At 37.3% G+C, this 17,545-nt stretch overlaps 1 protein-coding gene and 1 long non-coding RNA gene across 2 annotated transcripts in view; one reads left to right on the top strand and one right to left on the bottom strand.

The window, feature by feature from the left end:
• The window catches only part of FAM241A (family with sequence similarity 241 member A), a 40,373-nt gene extending 23,099 nt beyond the window's left edge, over positions 1-17,274 (top strand). The window contains exon 2 of the mRNA XM_079919648.1: positions 11,863-17,274. Within this exon, the coding sequence (XP_079775774.1) occupies positions 11,863-12,108 (246 nt within the window). The 3' untranslated portion in view covers positions 12,109-17,274. The remainder of the gene's footprint in view (positions 1-11,862) is intronic.
• Positions 3,041-17,545, bottom strand: part of LOC307185412 — a 64,757-nt gene continuing 50,252 nt past the window's right edge. The window contains exon 5 of the long non-coding RNA XR_013828044.1: positions 3,041-3,111. This is a non-coding gene — a long non-coding RNA (uncharacterized lncRNA). The remainder of the gene's footprint in view (positions 3,112-17,545) is intronic.

The following is a 17,545-nucleotide window of genomic DNA, read 5'->3' as shown; positions in this document are numbered from 1 at the left end:
ATTAAGGATGGATTTTATTCCTGAGAATCTGTTCACTGAATGAAGACCAGTTTTGAGGAGGAAAATCATGGGTTTGGCCTTGGATGTGTCGAATATTGAAGTATATTCAAGATATCCAAGTGTAAATGTCGAGAAGGAAGTTGAATATATGGGTCTAGAGTGCAGAAGAAAGGTCTGAGCTGGCTATAATACTTAAATAACTGATTTACTGGTGGTAATTGAAACTGTAAAGTTTAGATGAGCTTATTTGGGAAGAGAATATGGAAAGAAAAGAGATAAGGGCTGGGGACTTCCCTGGTGGCACAGTGGTTAGGAATCCACCTGCCAATGCAGGGGACACGGGTTCGAGCCTTGGTCTGGGAAGATCCCACATGCCGCAGAGCAAATAAGCCTGTGCACCACAACAACTGCTCCTGCGCTCTAGAGCCCGCAAGCCACAACTACTGAAGCCCGTGCTCCTAAAGCCCGTGCTCCTAGAGCCCGTGCTCCGCAGCAAGAGAAGCCACCGCAATGAGAAGCCCGTGCACCGCCAGGAAGAGTAGCCCCCGCTCGACGCAACTAGAGAAAGCCCGCGCACAGCAACGAAGACCCAATGCAGCCAAAAAGCAATAAGTAAATAAACAAATAAATTTATTAAAAAAAAAGAGAGAGAGAGATAAGGCCTTAAGACCAGAGGTTGAGGATCAATATTTAATAGCTAGGTTGAGGATGGTGAACCCACAAAGCAGACTGAGAAAGGCATAGCCAGAGGGATGAAAATAGAACAAGTAGAACCAGGAGAATGTAATACCATATAATTCAAAAGAAAAGAAAAAAATGGTTATTAATTCTGCTTAGGGTTTGAATAAAATTAGAACTGAAAAACTCTAATTTTTTTTTTCTTTTTTTTTTGGCCCCGCTGCGTGGCTTGTGGGATCCTAGTTCCCCGACCAGGGATTGAACGTGGGCCCTTGGCAGTGAGAGCATGGAGTCCTAACCACTGCACCGCCAGGGAGTGCCCCTCTCCCCTGCCACCAAAAGAAATCCTCTAATTTACTGATACGGCAGTTTACTGGTAACCTTTTCAAGAACTGTTTTGGTGGTGTAATAGGAACAGAGGCCACATTGGAGTAAGTTGAGGTCTGACTGGAAGATTGTGGGGAGCAATTCTCCATGGATCTCTTGCATTGAGAACTTTTGTTTAGGACTGTTTTTCAAGGATGTTTGTTAAATGAACAGACTTGGAAGATCAGAATATTGTCTCCTTTTGGAGCAGAGGGCAGATTGTCTGCTACCCAGTGTAATAAAAATGATGTCTCCCTCTGGGACAAACATCAGGCAGATTTGCTTATAGCCCATTGTAAAAGATGAGAGTTCCCTAAGCTCAGAGTTCTTCAGCTGAGGCATAAGCCCACTGCATGCAGCATCTACCTGTGCCACTCTGTCACCCTGTGGGACTTAGGAGGTAAAGGGGACCAACATCAACATGAAACTCAGGCTGCTTCCTGTGGCATGAGGAATAAAGTCCTTTGTCTCTGACCGAGGAGGCTTGTGCCTCCTGCCAGTATCCATGAAACCAAGACAGGCTGACTTGTTAACTTGCAAGTAGGATAAAACATCAGCCCCTTCACAGTTCCTGACAAAGGTGAAAATATGGAAACAAGCAGAGTGAATTGTTTCAAACAGTTTGGTTATGAAGGAGAAGAAAAGGCAAGGCAGAGCTAGTGGCATTAAGGAGGAAAAATCTAAGCATGTGTAAACACTGATGAGAAGCAGCCAACTGAAAGGGGAAGGTTGAATATATATGAGACAGAGGGATAATGGAAAAGGTATAATATAAGGTAGGAAAGGATGCGAGCCTAAGCATAGGTAAGAGAAATTGGACATAAAAAGAGGAATACGTCCTTATTTCTTTATTTGTAACAAAAGAGAATGAAGAGAAGTTGGATGTAAACTTCGGTAGTTGATACATTTAGTATCACAAAGTTAAGGAATCTCTTCTGACTGCTTCTCTTTTTCCTGAGAAATAGGAGGTCAGGTAATTTGCTGGAGGAGAGGGATAAAGAGAGGAGTAGGAGGCAGTTCAAGATTTTTAAAAGAAGAGATTTGAAACAGCCCTGTGTAGAGAGCAAAAAAAAAACCCCAAAACAAAAAGAGTAGAGCAGAGAAATGAAGTAGGAATGTACTTGAAGATCTGTTTGGGGTTGTCATAAACTCTTGGCACCCTATGGTGTGACTTTCTCTAGCACCACAGGTACTCAGGTGCAGACATAGAAAATAGTTGTTACTCTAAGATTAGGGTTTCCCCTATTAGACAAAGGAGTTTTATTAAAGTTTTTTAAACTTTGCATCATAGAAATCAAGCTGAATGTGAAAAGTGAAGAAGAGGGCTAGTGGATTGAGAGAAGTTAGAGATGGGACTACAATCCCAGGGAAGTTGAAAAACGGTGGGAGTACAGGTATTCCCTGCTTTCGAAAATTTGCTTTCTGCCACTTCACTTTTATGAAAGACCTACATTAGTTTGTACCTGTTTTCGATAAGCAAAAGAAATCCAAAGAGGATTTTTGCTTTTAAGAAAAAAAGGTGTAAAGCAAAAATAGCATTCAGCATTTGTTTTGTAGCAAGTTAGAGAGGCAGCACACATCCCAAGTAGCTAGAGTGACAACATCAAGCTCCTTCCCCAGTAACTACACTCAGCATCTCAGCATCAGGCCACCATAGTTTTGAACTGTGTCTGTGAGCATCTGTGCTTTTTCTCATTTTGTTTTGTGTATCCATTAGCAAGACGTGCCCTAAGATAATTGCTTCTTTGCTTTACACCATTTCGGTTTACGAAAGCTTTTATAGGAACACTTTACTTTTGGATAGCAGGGGAAACCTACAGTTGAGTGAACAAGTTGAAAGGAGAAGAGGTTGCAGCAAGAAGATTTAGGAGTTGTTCATTCATTCATTTGTTTCTTCATTCATTTAATAAACCTCAGTTCACAGACTACTATGTGCTATCCAAAAATACTTTTGCTCAGTATGCACATCTTGAAATGTATACCAAAATAAATTTACCTTCCCAGTTATGATTTCCATGGGCTTGGGTTACTGAGGCTGGCTCTGCTTGATAGCTAGGGAAGGTTAACCTAAAGTGGCAAGGAGAAATCAGCATCTTAGTCTTTACTCTGTATTCGTGTTATCTGAATACAATAACCATTTATCCATGTATTCTTACGTAGTTTTTAAACACTTTTAGAAAGTTATATCTAAAAATTTCTGCTTGCATAACCCCCATTATTATTTTTAATATTATTAATACATTCTTCATGTTAATTATTGCTAGTAGCAATAAGACCAAATTAATGAGGAAGTTCTTGAGCACTATAGTTAAAAACACAGGCTTCGAAATTAACTAGTAATACTTATTATAATAAATAATAATTAGATGGCATAATGAATGTAAAGTGCTTAACACAATATCTAGCAGTAGAAAACATTCAGTTAATGGTAGTTATTACTACTTTTTTTTTTTTTTTTTTTTTGGCTGCATGGCATGTGGGAACTTAGTTCCCCAACCAGGGATCGAACCCATGCCCTCTGCACTGGGAGCATGGAGTCATAACCACTGGACCACCAGGGAAGTCCCAAACCCTACTTCTGCCTCCAAGTTTCAGGCCCTTTTTTTTGCCTGCACTGTGCAGCATGTGGGACCTTAGTTCCCTGACCAGGGATTGAACCCGCATGCCCTGCATTGGAAGTGTAGAGTCTTAACCACTGGCCCGCCAGGGAAGTCCCTAATGGTAGCTATTACTACTTTTTATCATCATAATCATCATCATCTATAGTCCGAACTCTTAGTTCCAAGCAACAAAAATTCAACTTTTACTAGGTTTTGCAAAATAGGAATTTACTGGCTCATGTTATTAAAAAAAAACAACAACAACAACAAAAAAAAAAAACAGGTAGATGCCCTAACTGGATTCAAGTATTCAAACAACATCAACTATGTAATTTCTTGGCTTTACTTTATATTAGCTTCATTCATAGCCAGCTTTCTCCTCTTTGTAATAGTGGGTTGGCCAAAAAGTTTGGTTAATGAGTATGTTGTTCAATAAAGTTCTTGGTAAAAATGAAAAATGTGTCTTTTATTTTTACTTAAAACCAAATGAACTTTTTGGCCAACCCAATAAGATGCCCTCCATTTTGCCAGCTAACCAATATCAGTGGGGGGAAAAAAATGTCACTTTTTCAATAGTTGCAGCAAAAGTCTCAGGTAGAGCTTTCATTGGCCTGTCTTGGGTCACATGCTCATTCCTTAACTAATCATATGCCCAAGGAAATGAAATGTTCTGATTGTTCAGGCCTGGAACTGGGGAATGGGCACACATTCAACCAAAACACATGAACCAAGAGTGGGTTGGGGAGGGTTTTCCCAAAGTTAAATCAAGGTGATACCTGCAGAAGAAAGTAGCATAAAAATCAGACAGGCAAAAACAGCAGACTTCCAATACTGCACTCGGGAAAACAGCTGAAAGTGAATCTTAAATTGTCACCCACTCAGTGAAAGCCTGTTTATAGAATGTAGCTTGTACTCTTCTTAAAGTAAATAAGAGGCTCTGCCATACTAATGTGCACAGATTGTCCCACAGGTAAGGATGTGCCATAGAAAACATCCCACCTCAACTTCTATATAATGAAAGTGTCGTAACACTTGAAGAAAAATACAACTGAATTTAATTATCACAAGAAAGGTGATCATAAGGTATTAATTGTCTCAGGCAGCATGTTACAATAGAAAGAGAATAGAAGTTAAAATCACAAGACATAAATTCTACCAAAACTGTAGTAATAATATTAGTTACCATATACTGAATGACTGTTGTATCTATTCTAAAAGCTTTTTATCTGCTTCCTCATTTTATTATCACAACCCTATGAGGTAGATATTAATATGCTCCTTTCATACCTGGGGAAACTGAGGGTCAGCGGTTAAGTAATTTGCCTTGTATAAGTGACAGAGAAAGATTTGAATCTGTCCACCTTGCTTCCAAAGCCTTTGTTTTTTGTTAATAAGCTGTGTGACTTAACCTCTTATTTCTTGTTTCTGAAGTAAGAGACTTTGTTTAAATTATCTTTAAGGACCCTTTGCTCTTAATAATCCTATGATTATTTAAGGGTTCACCTTTAATTTCTTTTTTTAAAAATAAATTTATTTATTTATTTTTGGCTGCGTTGAGTCTTCGTTGCTGCACACGGGCTTTCTCTAGTTGCAGCGAGCAGGGGCTACTCTTCATTTCGGTGTACCAGCTTCTCATTGCGGTGGCTTCTCTTGTTGCAGAGCACAGGCTCTAGGCACGCAGGCTTCAGTGGTTGTGGCACGAGGGCTCAGTAGTTGTGGCTCGCAGGCCCTAGAGCGCAGGCTCAGTAGTTGTGGCACATGGGCTTAGTTGCTGTGTGGCCTGTGGGATCTTCCCGGACTAGGGATGGAACCCGTGTCCCCTGCCTTGGCAGGCGGATTCTTAACCACTGCACCACCAGGGAAGTCCCCACCTTTAATTTCTCATCACTAATTTTGCATATTTTTAAAGAAGGATTTTCAATCAATTATAACACCCCTATGTCATTAATTATGGACAAAAATAATACCGCTATTTTGCTGAGAACACTTTTTAATGTGTATGTCATAGTCAGTACTATCATATGATCATGAAGGAAACTGTACATTTGACAAATATTCTTCCATTGGGACCTCCCATACAAAGAATAAAATTTGGCAAAGACACAAAGTGACTAATGTTAGAACAGGGGGGAAATGCCATCTGCACTTTGCATTGGTTTATTTTATGTGTGAAGTGTTTGTGTGTGTGTGTTTGGTTGGTTGGTTGGATTTTTGCCTAATTGCAACTCGGCCAAGCCTATCTCCTCATTCTTGCTTGGAGTCTTTTTTTTTTTTTTCTCACATTTGAATCTGAATTCTAATCAATACTGAAAAGGCTATGAAAAATTTGCTAAACTGCTGCAAATAGCTTTACCTTGTTTAAATTTTTATATAAGATGAAAATTAAAGTTTGAGCAAGTTTTGTGCTTGATAAACTCACCTTCAAGTGTAAACTGAAAAAAGATGTAATGCAAAAAAGATACTGATGTTGATTTCACTATGTTAAGTGTACTCTTTCTATGAAAAATGAAAATGTGCTTACATAGCTTGTCTTTTTTCAGAGATCAATATTTCTCTCTGCAGCATTAGACAGCTGCTAGCTATTAATAATATAATAATAACTGGAGGGAGTATAACATAGGGATTAATGGTGTTGTCTCTGGAGTAAGAATGTCTGAGTTCATATCATAGCTCCTTCAGTTACTAAGTATAAGTCAATGGCCAGACATTTAACTCTGCTGCAAGTTAGTTGCCTTATCTGCAGATGGTGAAAATAACAGCGCCTCCCTCACAGCCTGTTGGAAAGACTAAACAAGAGAATACATGCACAACACAGTCCCTGCCATATAGTAAGCACTGAGTGTTAGCTTTTCTACTATACCGTTAACAATAGTACCACCACTACTATTACTCTGAAAATTACACACATCTGAGAGTGAGCCAAGGACTCAAGAACTCATCCGTTCATATTAGCCTCTGCTCTTAAAATGCAGTGGTTTAGGAATTGAACTGAGCATGTGAATTTTAGCTAACAGCTCCCATACCTTATAATCTAAATCTAGAACTTATTTACAAATATTTGAACAAATTCACAACTGTACTCATGGGGAAAATAAAATAATTTATGTTACATGTAAAGTTTGTTTTTATTTTTTGAGTTGTTTTTTACCTGATATGTTATTATAGAATATTTCTATTGTTTATTCAACTAATATTTATTATGAGCCTACAATGGGCCAGGCACAATGCACTATACTAAGTACTCATGTTAGTACTATATGATATGGTTTTTGCCTTGAATGACGTGACCTTTCCTAACAAAGATAGTAAGAATAGATATAAAAAGAAATAATTTTAAAATTAAATATTGTGGTGCACAGAATAACGGTTTCTCCCCACCCCCCCCAAAGATGTCCACATCTTAATCCTTAGTACCTATGAATATGATACCTTACATGGCAAAAGAGATTTTTGTAGATGTGATCAAATTTAAGGACTTTGAGATGGGGAAATGATCCTGGATTATCTAACTGGACTAGACCTAATCACATGAGTTCTTAAAAACAGAGAACCTTCCCCTGCTGTGGTCAGAGGGAAAAGTTAACTACAGAAGGATGGTCTGAGAGCTGCAACATTGCTGGCTTTGAAGACAGAGGAAGGGGACGAGGAGCCAAGCAATATGGACCTCCTCTAGCAGCTAGAAAAGGTAGAGAAATAGATCCTCTCCTAGAGCCTTCAGAAAGAAACACAATCCTGATGACATAACTTCTAACCTGCAGAACTATAAAGTGATACATTTGTGTTGTTTTAAGCCACTAAATTTGTAGTAATTTTGTATGGCACCAATAGAAAATTAATACAAATACAGTAAATTCTCTCTACCTAAGCTCTGTATGTGGAGAAATAGAATAAGGATCACTTTCCAAAGTTGTATCAGAAGAGCTAGGAAGAATTTTCCCAGAAAACCCACAAAAGTCATCATTCCAAAGTAGATCACATGGCCTTTCCAAAAGCCAGCTTCTAGTGAAGGGAAGGGGATTACTCTTAGACCCATCACCTCTGAAGCTGTAGATGGGATTTTCCTCACATAAAGAATGCAGACTGGATTAAGGTTCAAATAGGAAAGAGGAAAGAGTGAATGGATGCTTATTAATATCCACAACCAAAAAGGACTGCTAATTCCATAAAAATTGATACATTGTTTTGAGATTACTATAATAAATAATACTTTGGAAAAATGAGACCATCTTTTGTTTGGCAAAAAGTGGAGCAGGTAGAAAACCTATCAAGATATTGCTTTAATGCTTGCCAGACACATGATAAATTCTCTCCATCTATTCAACAAATATTTACTGATACAGAAAATACTGTAATGAGATTAACTGTAATGCCAGTGATTTAAGAATGCTGCCTATTTTCTCTTCCATGTTTTTAAGTGTCTTTCCTCTAGGATTATTCAAACCCCCATCCAGTTCATTGCTGGATATCTTTGATGTTTCCACAGAACTTCATTTGTGAACATATGCCGCTTTTAGGCATTCTTCTAGTGACTTTACTTTTTTCCTCTCCTTTAGATTGCCCAGATTAAGAAGTGCTTCAGTAAAGTGGCAAATTTTTAGTAATTATTTAATCTGGTTGATAGGTATTTAGGGGTTCATTGTACTATTTTCTCTAATTCTGTGTGTTTGAAATTTTTCATATTAAAAAAAGGAGCGGCAGGCTGCCACAGCACGCCTAGGCCAGTCCTTATTAGGCCTTCTACTTCCCTTCTCAGTCCCCCCAGCTGCTCCCAGGATCTGAGATGATATGATTAACTGCTGCCTCCCCACCTGGCCTCTAGGAGTTAACTAAGCATTGCAACACCTGCCTCTTCCCCTGAAAAACCCACAAGCAGTTTGTAAAAGAATTCAAAGAAATCTTCAGAAAGAACCATTTCAGATTAGGGTACTTGCTTTGTACTAAAACCACAAAAATACTGAAAAAGTCTTAAAAAGCTTCAGTAACAACAGAAAACCCCAAAGTACAATAAGTGCATAGATTAAAAGAAATTAGAGGTGGCAAAAAAGAAAAAAAAACTTTAATTAAAAAAAAGAGGCCAAAAATGATACCAGCAATGCTAGACACTGGAGTAGAAGAGAGAGTTGAGGGACCAGAAGAATTACAAACTAAATCAAGAACTGTTCAAGTTCTGTCCTAAAGAAAAGAAAGCCTTAATCTCAGGAAAGAACAAGATTTTTGTTTTTCTTTTTTAATATAGTATATTATCATGGAACACATAGAAAAGTATGAGAAGCTGAGAAACATAAAATTGATTACAGCACATCAGTGAAGGAAAAGATAACTTAGAAGTTAAAATACAAAAAATAAGGAAAGGTTAACAAATTATAATTCAAGAGGGTATTATCAGTATCAAAAGGGGTTTATATAAATCCCATTTTATGGATTAGAAAACTGAAGCTCAGGAAAATGAAGTAACTTGGTCAAGGTCATTCACTTGAAGTGTTGGGAGACTAAATCTGAACTCTCCAGATATCTCTACAACATTTGGTTTTTCTCTTTTTTTGGTGGAAATGGAAATCCAAAAGTGATTTATTAAATTATATGTACTTGTTAACTCAAAAATAATTCTGGCTTAAACTTAAAATATAGACTTAACAGTGATGCCCCTTTGAGTCTCATTTTTCCACAACACCAATGACACTGTGTGCTACACAAATTACTGTTATATGGGAAAACACCACCTTAAAATCATATTGAAAATCATTTTTTCTGACTATGGCGAATAAAGTTAGATTTTTTCACTCTCTTTCCTTAAACTGTATATGTAGAACAGAAAATAAGGCATTTTTTTAAACGAAAAAATATTTTTAGTTATTTACGTACTGATTACTGAAATGGTTAAGCTTTGGTTTCTACTAAAGGAATCTAAGTTTGATTCATGTGTTTGAAGAGTGCCTCAAGTTAAGATAATTAACTATTTTTGGCATAGACAGCAAAATTAATGGCATTTAATACTTACCTGTTATTATGTGAAACCCTATACCTAAAGTCTTCTTTTTACACATGAGTAATTTTCTACCTTGTACCTACTATGAGCAAGTATATGTTCAATAAATAATTACTGATTTGAATCATCACTCCTAAAAGAAATTAGGTTTAATAAATTATAATTACAACTATGTCATCTACATGACAGTTTTTCTTTTGTGACTGCATTAGGGGCTAGTGAAGAGAGGGAAACTATACCAATTATTTTAACAAAGATAATCTAATATAAAGAATTGTTGGAAACAACCTAAGTGTCCATCATCGGATGAATGGATAAAGAAGATGTGGCACATATGTACAACGGAATATTACTCAGCCATAAAAAGAAACGAAATTGAGCTATTTGTAATGAGGTGGATGGACGTAGAGTCTGTCATACAGAGTGAAGTAAGTCAGAAAGAGAAAGACAAATGCCGTATGCTAACACATATATATGGAATTTAAGAGAAAAAAATGTCATGAAGAACCTAGGGGTAAGACAGGAATAAAGACACAGACCTACTAGAGAATGGACTTGAGGATATGGGGAGGGGGAAGGGTAAGCGGTGACAAAGCGAGAGAGTGGAATGGACATACATACAGTACCAAACGTAAAATAGATAGCTAGTGGGAAGCAGCTGCATAGCACAGGGAGATCAGCTCAGTGCTTTGTGACCGCCTAGAGGGGTGGGATAGGGAGGGTGGGAGGGAGGGAGACGCAAGAGGGAAGAGATATGGGAACATATGTATAACTGATTCACTTTGTTATAAAGCAGAAACTAACACACCATTGTAAACCAATTATACTCCAATAAAAATGTAAAAAAGAATTGTTAAGTAGGCATTGAAGAATAGAAAAGGCAAAAACATTAAGGCAGTGATATTCAAAAGATGGTAAAAAGACAGCATCATAAGCATCCCCTGGAACTTGCTAGAAGTACAAATTCTCAGACTCCAAACCCCACTCATGGCTTACTAAATCAGAAACCCTGGCAGTGGGCCAGCAGTCCATGCTTTAAAAGCCCTCCAAGGGATCGTAACTTATACTAAATTTTAAAAACCACTGCACTAAAGTAGGCTAGAGGGCCACAGACAGTAACAGCAGGAAGCAGCAACCACTCCTGGGCCTGAGGGAGTAAAGAAGAGAGGTAGAATACTAAAACTGAGAAGACTGAGGACGGCCCCATCCCATGCAGCTGAAACTCAGACCTCCAAGAACTGATCACTGTTCACCTGGTGCTGGTGTTTCTGAGCTCAAAGGAGAGACACCATAGGCCTTGGGAACCAGATATCTGAGGAAAAGGAACCCACAAGTTTGATCTGGTGTCTCAAGAAGGCACATTGAGATTGGTTCTGCAAGTGTTGGGAAGCCACTAAATTGAGATCAGTGGCTGCTACCGGAAGGACCTACTACTGCCAGAGTGAACTATGACTAGAGACTGACAGGATCAAGAAACCCATGAGAGGCAAACAAGGAAAGAGCAAATCCCTTCCTCCTCCAGCTGTGCAGTGTCTCTCTCGTTCCTCTATTGGCAGAGCCTAACAGGGAGACAGATTGTTTCCAGAATTCCAAAGGGTGGGATTGAAGCTGAGAGATAGTAGCTTAATTAACTGACATAAAGACCATAATTGTAGTAAGACTGAGAGGTAATAGAAATAGTACTTAATTTTTGGTATCTATAATTGGGTACAGATGGATATTTTCTAGGCGACTGATATCTAGGTAGATTTTTGGGCTTATATTATAAATGATTCCTATTTGGAGACTATGTTTCTCCTGATGAGATTAATAAGAAACATTTAGGACATCTATAGAATCTGGACAGGAAACTACGCAAGGACCTACACTGAAGTGTTCTTAGCTCCCCAGCTAAAACTGAAAGATCACAGCTGTAATAGCTGAGGATGGCTCAATAGTAGCAGCAAGCCCTGCTCCAGTCAGCTGAGGCTGGGTTCCTTAAAGTCTTAGTGTCAAAGGAATGGACTAAAAAAGAGGCTTATTTACCAGGACAGAGCAATCAGAGCCTGCCTCTGTTTTTGATGACAATCAAAAGGAACATCCCCAAGTGTTATTGAATAATTATCAGAAGTGTGCCCAGTACATACTTTGGAAGATAAAGAAGAACTGTGAGATAGTCATTATTCTTAAAGACCTTCACCTATTTCTCATTTTATGTTTATGTTTTGTTTTGTCTTGTTCTGTTTTTTTAAGGATATTGAAGAATCACAAAACCCCACTGGCGAGCCTGTTGGAGATGACTACAAAAAGATGGGAACACTTTTTGGTGAACTGAACAAAAACCTCATCAACATGGGCTTTACAAGGATGTATTTTGGAGACCAAATTGTAGAACCAGTAATAGTCATTTTCTTTTGGCTTATGCTGTGGTTCCTTGGCCTACCAGCCCTTGGACTAGTTGCTATTCTTTGCCTTGTCATTATTTATGTGCAACAGTAAAATATGGCCGAATGAACTACTGACATTTGGCAGCCATATATATAATTAGTGAAGTTATGTATTTCACACATAAAGGCTGAAAATTTTGCCTTGTTTCAAATTGTGTGCTGTTTTGTAATTAAATTTATAAGTTGATGTTGTTATAAAATTAAACTCAACTCGATTATAACAGGGTTGAATATATATTTTGTAGCTTATTCATAACTCTTGTTTAACTACTGTGATCTGTGCCCACTTTTAAACACTCCTATTCTCATGCCAAATCTTGAATAACACCAAAAAGTGAGCAGGGAATGTTCCCCTGTTCACTCTTCTAAATGTTCTAAAACATTTTAGAAGAAAAAGGATGAAACAAGCAGCTAAAAATAAGTTGTAATTGGAGAACTGCTCCCCACCTACCCCCACCAAATAAACCCATATTATCTGGGAAATAATTTGAACTTCCATTGTCCCTGCTTAGCCCAAACCAATATAAATGATAACTTCTATATACTAACTTAATATTTTGATGAAAATCAGTAAAGCTAGCACATTTTCTAAAGATTGAAAAGAAATATATTTATTATTGCTGAGGAAACTTCCCAAGTTAAATGTAACTTTTTTATAATGTAATATTTGGGCTTAGAATCACTTCAGTATGTCATTTGGAGTTTTAGACAGTTTTGGTGCTAATTACTTTTTGTGAATTTTTAAAGTCTCATAAGCCAGGTTCATAGTTGGCTGTACCCCATGGTAATGAATATTTTCTTGTATCTAACCAGTTGTGTATTTTTTTCCTAGAGAGGCATTTTCAGTGTATTTTTTTCAGAAATTTATATTTTTTAGTTCTTTTATAGCAATTATTCTAAGATTTTAAAAATCTATTTCCTATCTTGACATGGATATTTTTCCCCCCAAAATTGATTTGTATTATGGCTGAAATTATTTACTATTTCTTTAAAAAAAAAACATCTCATTTTCTTTGATATCTGTATTAGAAAGTACAGTATTACAGTATAAAACCAAATGCTTAAATTTGGAACTCAGCAGCCAATTGTATAATATTCTTCTAAGGCTAAAGCCAAGATAGTAATTGGCCAGGCATGTTATTAATGTGTCTTAATTCAGCACTTTGGGGTTTTATATTGAAATAAGCATTTCTTTCAATATACTTAGAAAATGAAAATGGCTTACTGATATTTTGGATTTTGTTAGAGAATCTAAAATCTTTACACTTTCATCTGAAAGACTTTCTATGTAGACAAACGATAGGTAGTGAAGATAATTATCTAGACATTTAAGTTAAATAGAGGAAAAATGGAACAATGGAGCATTTTTATCTTTGGCAGGGCAATAACTAAAGTGTGTAATGTGTTTACTATTCTACTTTATAAAGTTTTTATCCAATCCTAGTTTTAAAATTTATTCTATAAGTTCTCAGTGTCTTCCATTCCGAAGCAGAAAAATGATGAAAATGTTCAATTTAGATTTCTAAAATTAGATCATCCTGAACCAACAATACCAGTCAGAGGGCACTAAAAAGTATTGTGCATTTGTATAAATACAGAACTTTTAAAGTTTGACTTAAAAAAAAGACTTTGTACTATATTATTGTGTTTTTATTGGATTTGTAATATTTTTATAGAATATTTTATAGAACCTGGCATAAGTGCGAGTTATTTGAAAAGGTGTCTTTATTTGTGTCCAGTAGAATTGAGAGGTTTTTAATAGAAGTCATGAGATTTTGTATATCTGCATTCAATATTAAAAAGTGTATTCTTTTCTAATACTACTAAGAATTTTAATTTCCTTTTGGAATGTAAAAAGATATAGTATGCATAATAAAAGCTCTGGTTCCACCAGTGCCTAATATTGAAAATATTTTAAAAGTAAGTTTTAATTGTAATTATTTAGTATACGGTCAAATACTATGCATCTACACACTGCTGTTAATAGAATATATATTAAATTCTATAAAGAAATGAGATATTTTGCTGCTATTCTTTTGGCATATATTATTAGAGCAGTATACCATCAAATTATTTGCTTTTATAGGGAAAAAACAAACTTTGCTCATTTGATGGAAATAAAATATTTTCTCTTATGAAATATAATAGAATGCAAATTATACTGATATCTTGAAATGAAAAGAAACTGGTCATTTCTTTGCTTCATGATATAAGGCAGGGGTCCCCAACCCATGGGCCACAGACCGGTACAGTCGGGGGCCTGTTAGGAACAGCAGGAGGCGAGCAGCGGGCGAGTGAACGAAGCTTCGTCTGCCGCGACGCACTACCGCCTGAACCATCGCTCACATTACCGCCTGAACCATTGCCACCCGCCTCACCCTGTCCATGGAAGAAAAGGCTTTCACAAAACCGGTCTCTGGCGCCAAAAAGGTTGGGGACCACTGGTATAAGGAATTTGTTCAAAAATGGTTCTCAGGGACTTCCCTTGTGGTCCAGTGCTTAAGACTCCGTGCTTCCACTGCAGGGGGCCCAGGTTCAATCCCACATGACGCGCAGTGAGGCCAAAAAAAAGTGAGGGGGAGGAGAAAAAATGACTCTCCATCATTTCAATCTCAGATACGAGCCAGTTTTAGAAACCAGTACTGCTATGAATAAAGAGATAAAAGTTACAAGGCTGCATTACTAGATTAGTGTATATATCACTCATACCACCAGCCCTCGATTCAAAGGGAAACGGTCAAGACCTACAAGTAAACTGACTATAGTTGAATAAATCAATTTTCATTAAGGGAAAAACTCAGTTTTGTAGAATTCAGTTGTCTCATATGTTAAGCTGTCATATACAAGGCATTCTTCCGTTCCTAGGCACCAGTCAGATCATTCTTGGTCCAGTAGTGTGCTGGAGCCAGCATTCACTGGCTTGCAAGAGCCAACCGCATACATTTTATCCCTACTCTGCCTTTAGTGACATCAAGTTGGTGGCTTGTCATTGAGTATGGGGGCAGTATTTACACTATAAAAACTGGCAAACACAACAAATCAGGGCTCTTTTTTCCCAGCAAGCCAGTTGTTAAACATATGCCAGCACATCACTGATTAGCCACTCTAGAGGCCCCATTTCCATTTCTACTCCTACAAATATAAAGGAAGCATATTAAGGGAAATCCCCATGGACCCATCCAGAAACTGTATTTGAATCTTTTCCATGTGGGAACTATGGACCATGGGTGTCTTCTGACCACATATATCTCTGTTTAATCACATTTTGATCAGAGAAAATCTCTCCGGGCTATCACTAATCTGCAAATCCATTAAAGACTATCCAGATGATCAGGAAATAAGAAACAGTTACAGAACTGATAGAGGGCAAATTACAGCCTAAGTAAAGGTCTGTTGTAAAGTATTAACCTCAAAATAATCAAAGCTAGGTATTGAGCAATAAAGGACTGTTTGTTTGGTTTGTGATTATTTTGAGTTATTTTACAAAAGTTTATTGATTTCACTTTATTTTAAATGTTTTCATTGCAAACTAATGGCTTTACAAGGTCAAAGAAGAGAAAAAAATCAAATAAGACTTTCATACCTATTAGGACTTCTAGTACTGGACTTGACCAAGGAGAATATAAACTAATGTACAAATTACGGCTTCAGTATTATTGCTGGACTTAAGTGTATTTTGTAAGTCATATTTCTCTGCCCAACCCTTAATTTTTGGTGTTTTGATGGTTCTCTCATCTCTCTACACCTTGCCCTGGGCAGTATCACCACTCCCATGGCTTCAGTTACCATTTCATACTAACAGCTCTCCAGTCTACATCTCCAGTTCAGAGAGTTCCATACAGAATATAAGATTCATACATTCAGTTGCTTGCCCAACATTTGTACTTGCTTATCCCTTAGTACCCCAAATTTAATATGTCCAAAAAGGAACTCAACATCCTTCTCCCAAACTTTTTCTTCTTCCTATGTTTCCAGTCTCAGCAAATGACAAAATCCCCTCCTACACTGCCCGCATTGTAACCAGTCACCAAGCCCTGCTCTTTTACTTCCTAAAAATATCTTTAACCTTTCCACTTCTCTCCATTCCCAGTATCACTTAGTCCATGCCACCATCCATAGATTGCTATCTCAGAATCCTCATTGGTCTCCTGCCTTCGTTTTTCCACTTTATAATCAGAATAATCTTTCTAAAATGTGACTCTAATCTCCTTGGCCTAAATCTCTTCAATGGCTTCCTGTTACCATTATGATAAAATCCTTACTCCTTAATATGTTTTACAAGGTCCTTCATGAACTGGTTCTTACAGACCTCACCTCTCTATACTTCCACCTTCTCTTTCCAAGATTCACTATACTGATTTTGTTTTCAGTTGAGTGATGTGTTTCTCCCTCCCATGACTCTGTGCATACTTTACCTTCTTTCTTTAACTCCTCCCTACCAAACTGACCAACATATCCACGACTGTAAGGCCGCAATTTAGACATCGCGTCCCCGGGGAAAACTTCTCTGACTCTTTTAAATCCAGTTTTGGTACTTCACGTGCTTTCAGAGAACCCTGTATTTCCCCTATCAGCATTTATCATGCTATTGACATATTGTAAAAGCTTATGGTCAGCTTCTTCCATTAACCAATAGGCTTCACACCGCAGAAAACATGTCTCTCGTGTTCATAACTGCACTGCCTAACAATGCCTGACATATAGTATGTGCTCAAAATCTTTGTCAAATGAATAAATCAGCTTCATTTATTCATGCTCTCCCCAGAGTGCATTAACAGAAGATCTAGAGTTGGTTGTACTTTAGAGGTTTTTGACTCCAAAAATGTACTTATTGTGCATAGAGTGATTGATGTATATGTTATCATTTATAAAGTTTATTCGCTTTTGATGGAAGAATATTGCTGTTATTTGCATACATATACAGTATTGCTACTATATGCTTGCCTTTTTTAGGAGAAAATGTATTTTCAGTGCTGTGCTTGGTGGAATCACTGTTTCTCCAAAATGCATAGGGTCACTCATGTTACCTGAGTAACATATAAGAAATATTTCATATTTTTCCAGTATTTTTCAATAGACCTTTATTTACTAAACTTTAATTTTCTAAAAATCTCAGAATTGTGAGCAGGAATTCTCAAGTATGTAAGCTTGGTATTTTGGGCTCCAGAATAAATACTTTGTTATTCTTTCTAATAAATAATACTCTTTCACAACCCTGCATTCTGAGTCTCCCTTCTGACTCATATTGTGTTCTACTTGTCAGTTAACTGCTGCCACATCAAGTTTGGAAATTGTCACCTGAGAGTGAAAACAGCTTATTTTCCTCATCCATATTGCTGGAGCAGAAAGCCAAGGCCTGATATGTGTATAGCTTCCCAGGCAATAGAGTAGTGGGAAAATCTGGATCAATAACAACCAAATTGTATTTCTTCTTTCTGTTGACTACTGTGTAAATTAGAATTATTGAAGGAGCTTAGCAGGAGCCTGCT

Source organism: Stenella coeruleoalba (assembly GCF_951394435.1).
Source record: "Stenella coeruleoalba genome assembly, chromosome: 4".
NCBI lineage: Eukaryota > Metazoa > Chordata > Mammalia > Artiodactyla > Delphinidae > Stenella > Stenella coeruleoalba.
Note: the sequence above shows the minus strand (reverse complement) of the source record. Positions and strands in the feature narration are given on the sequence as shown.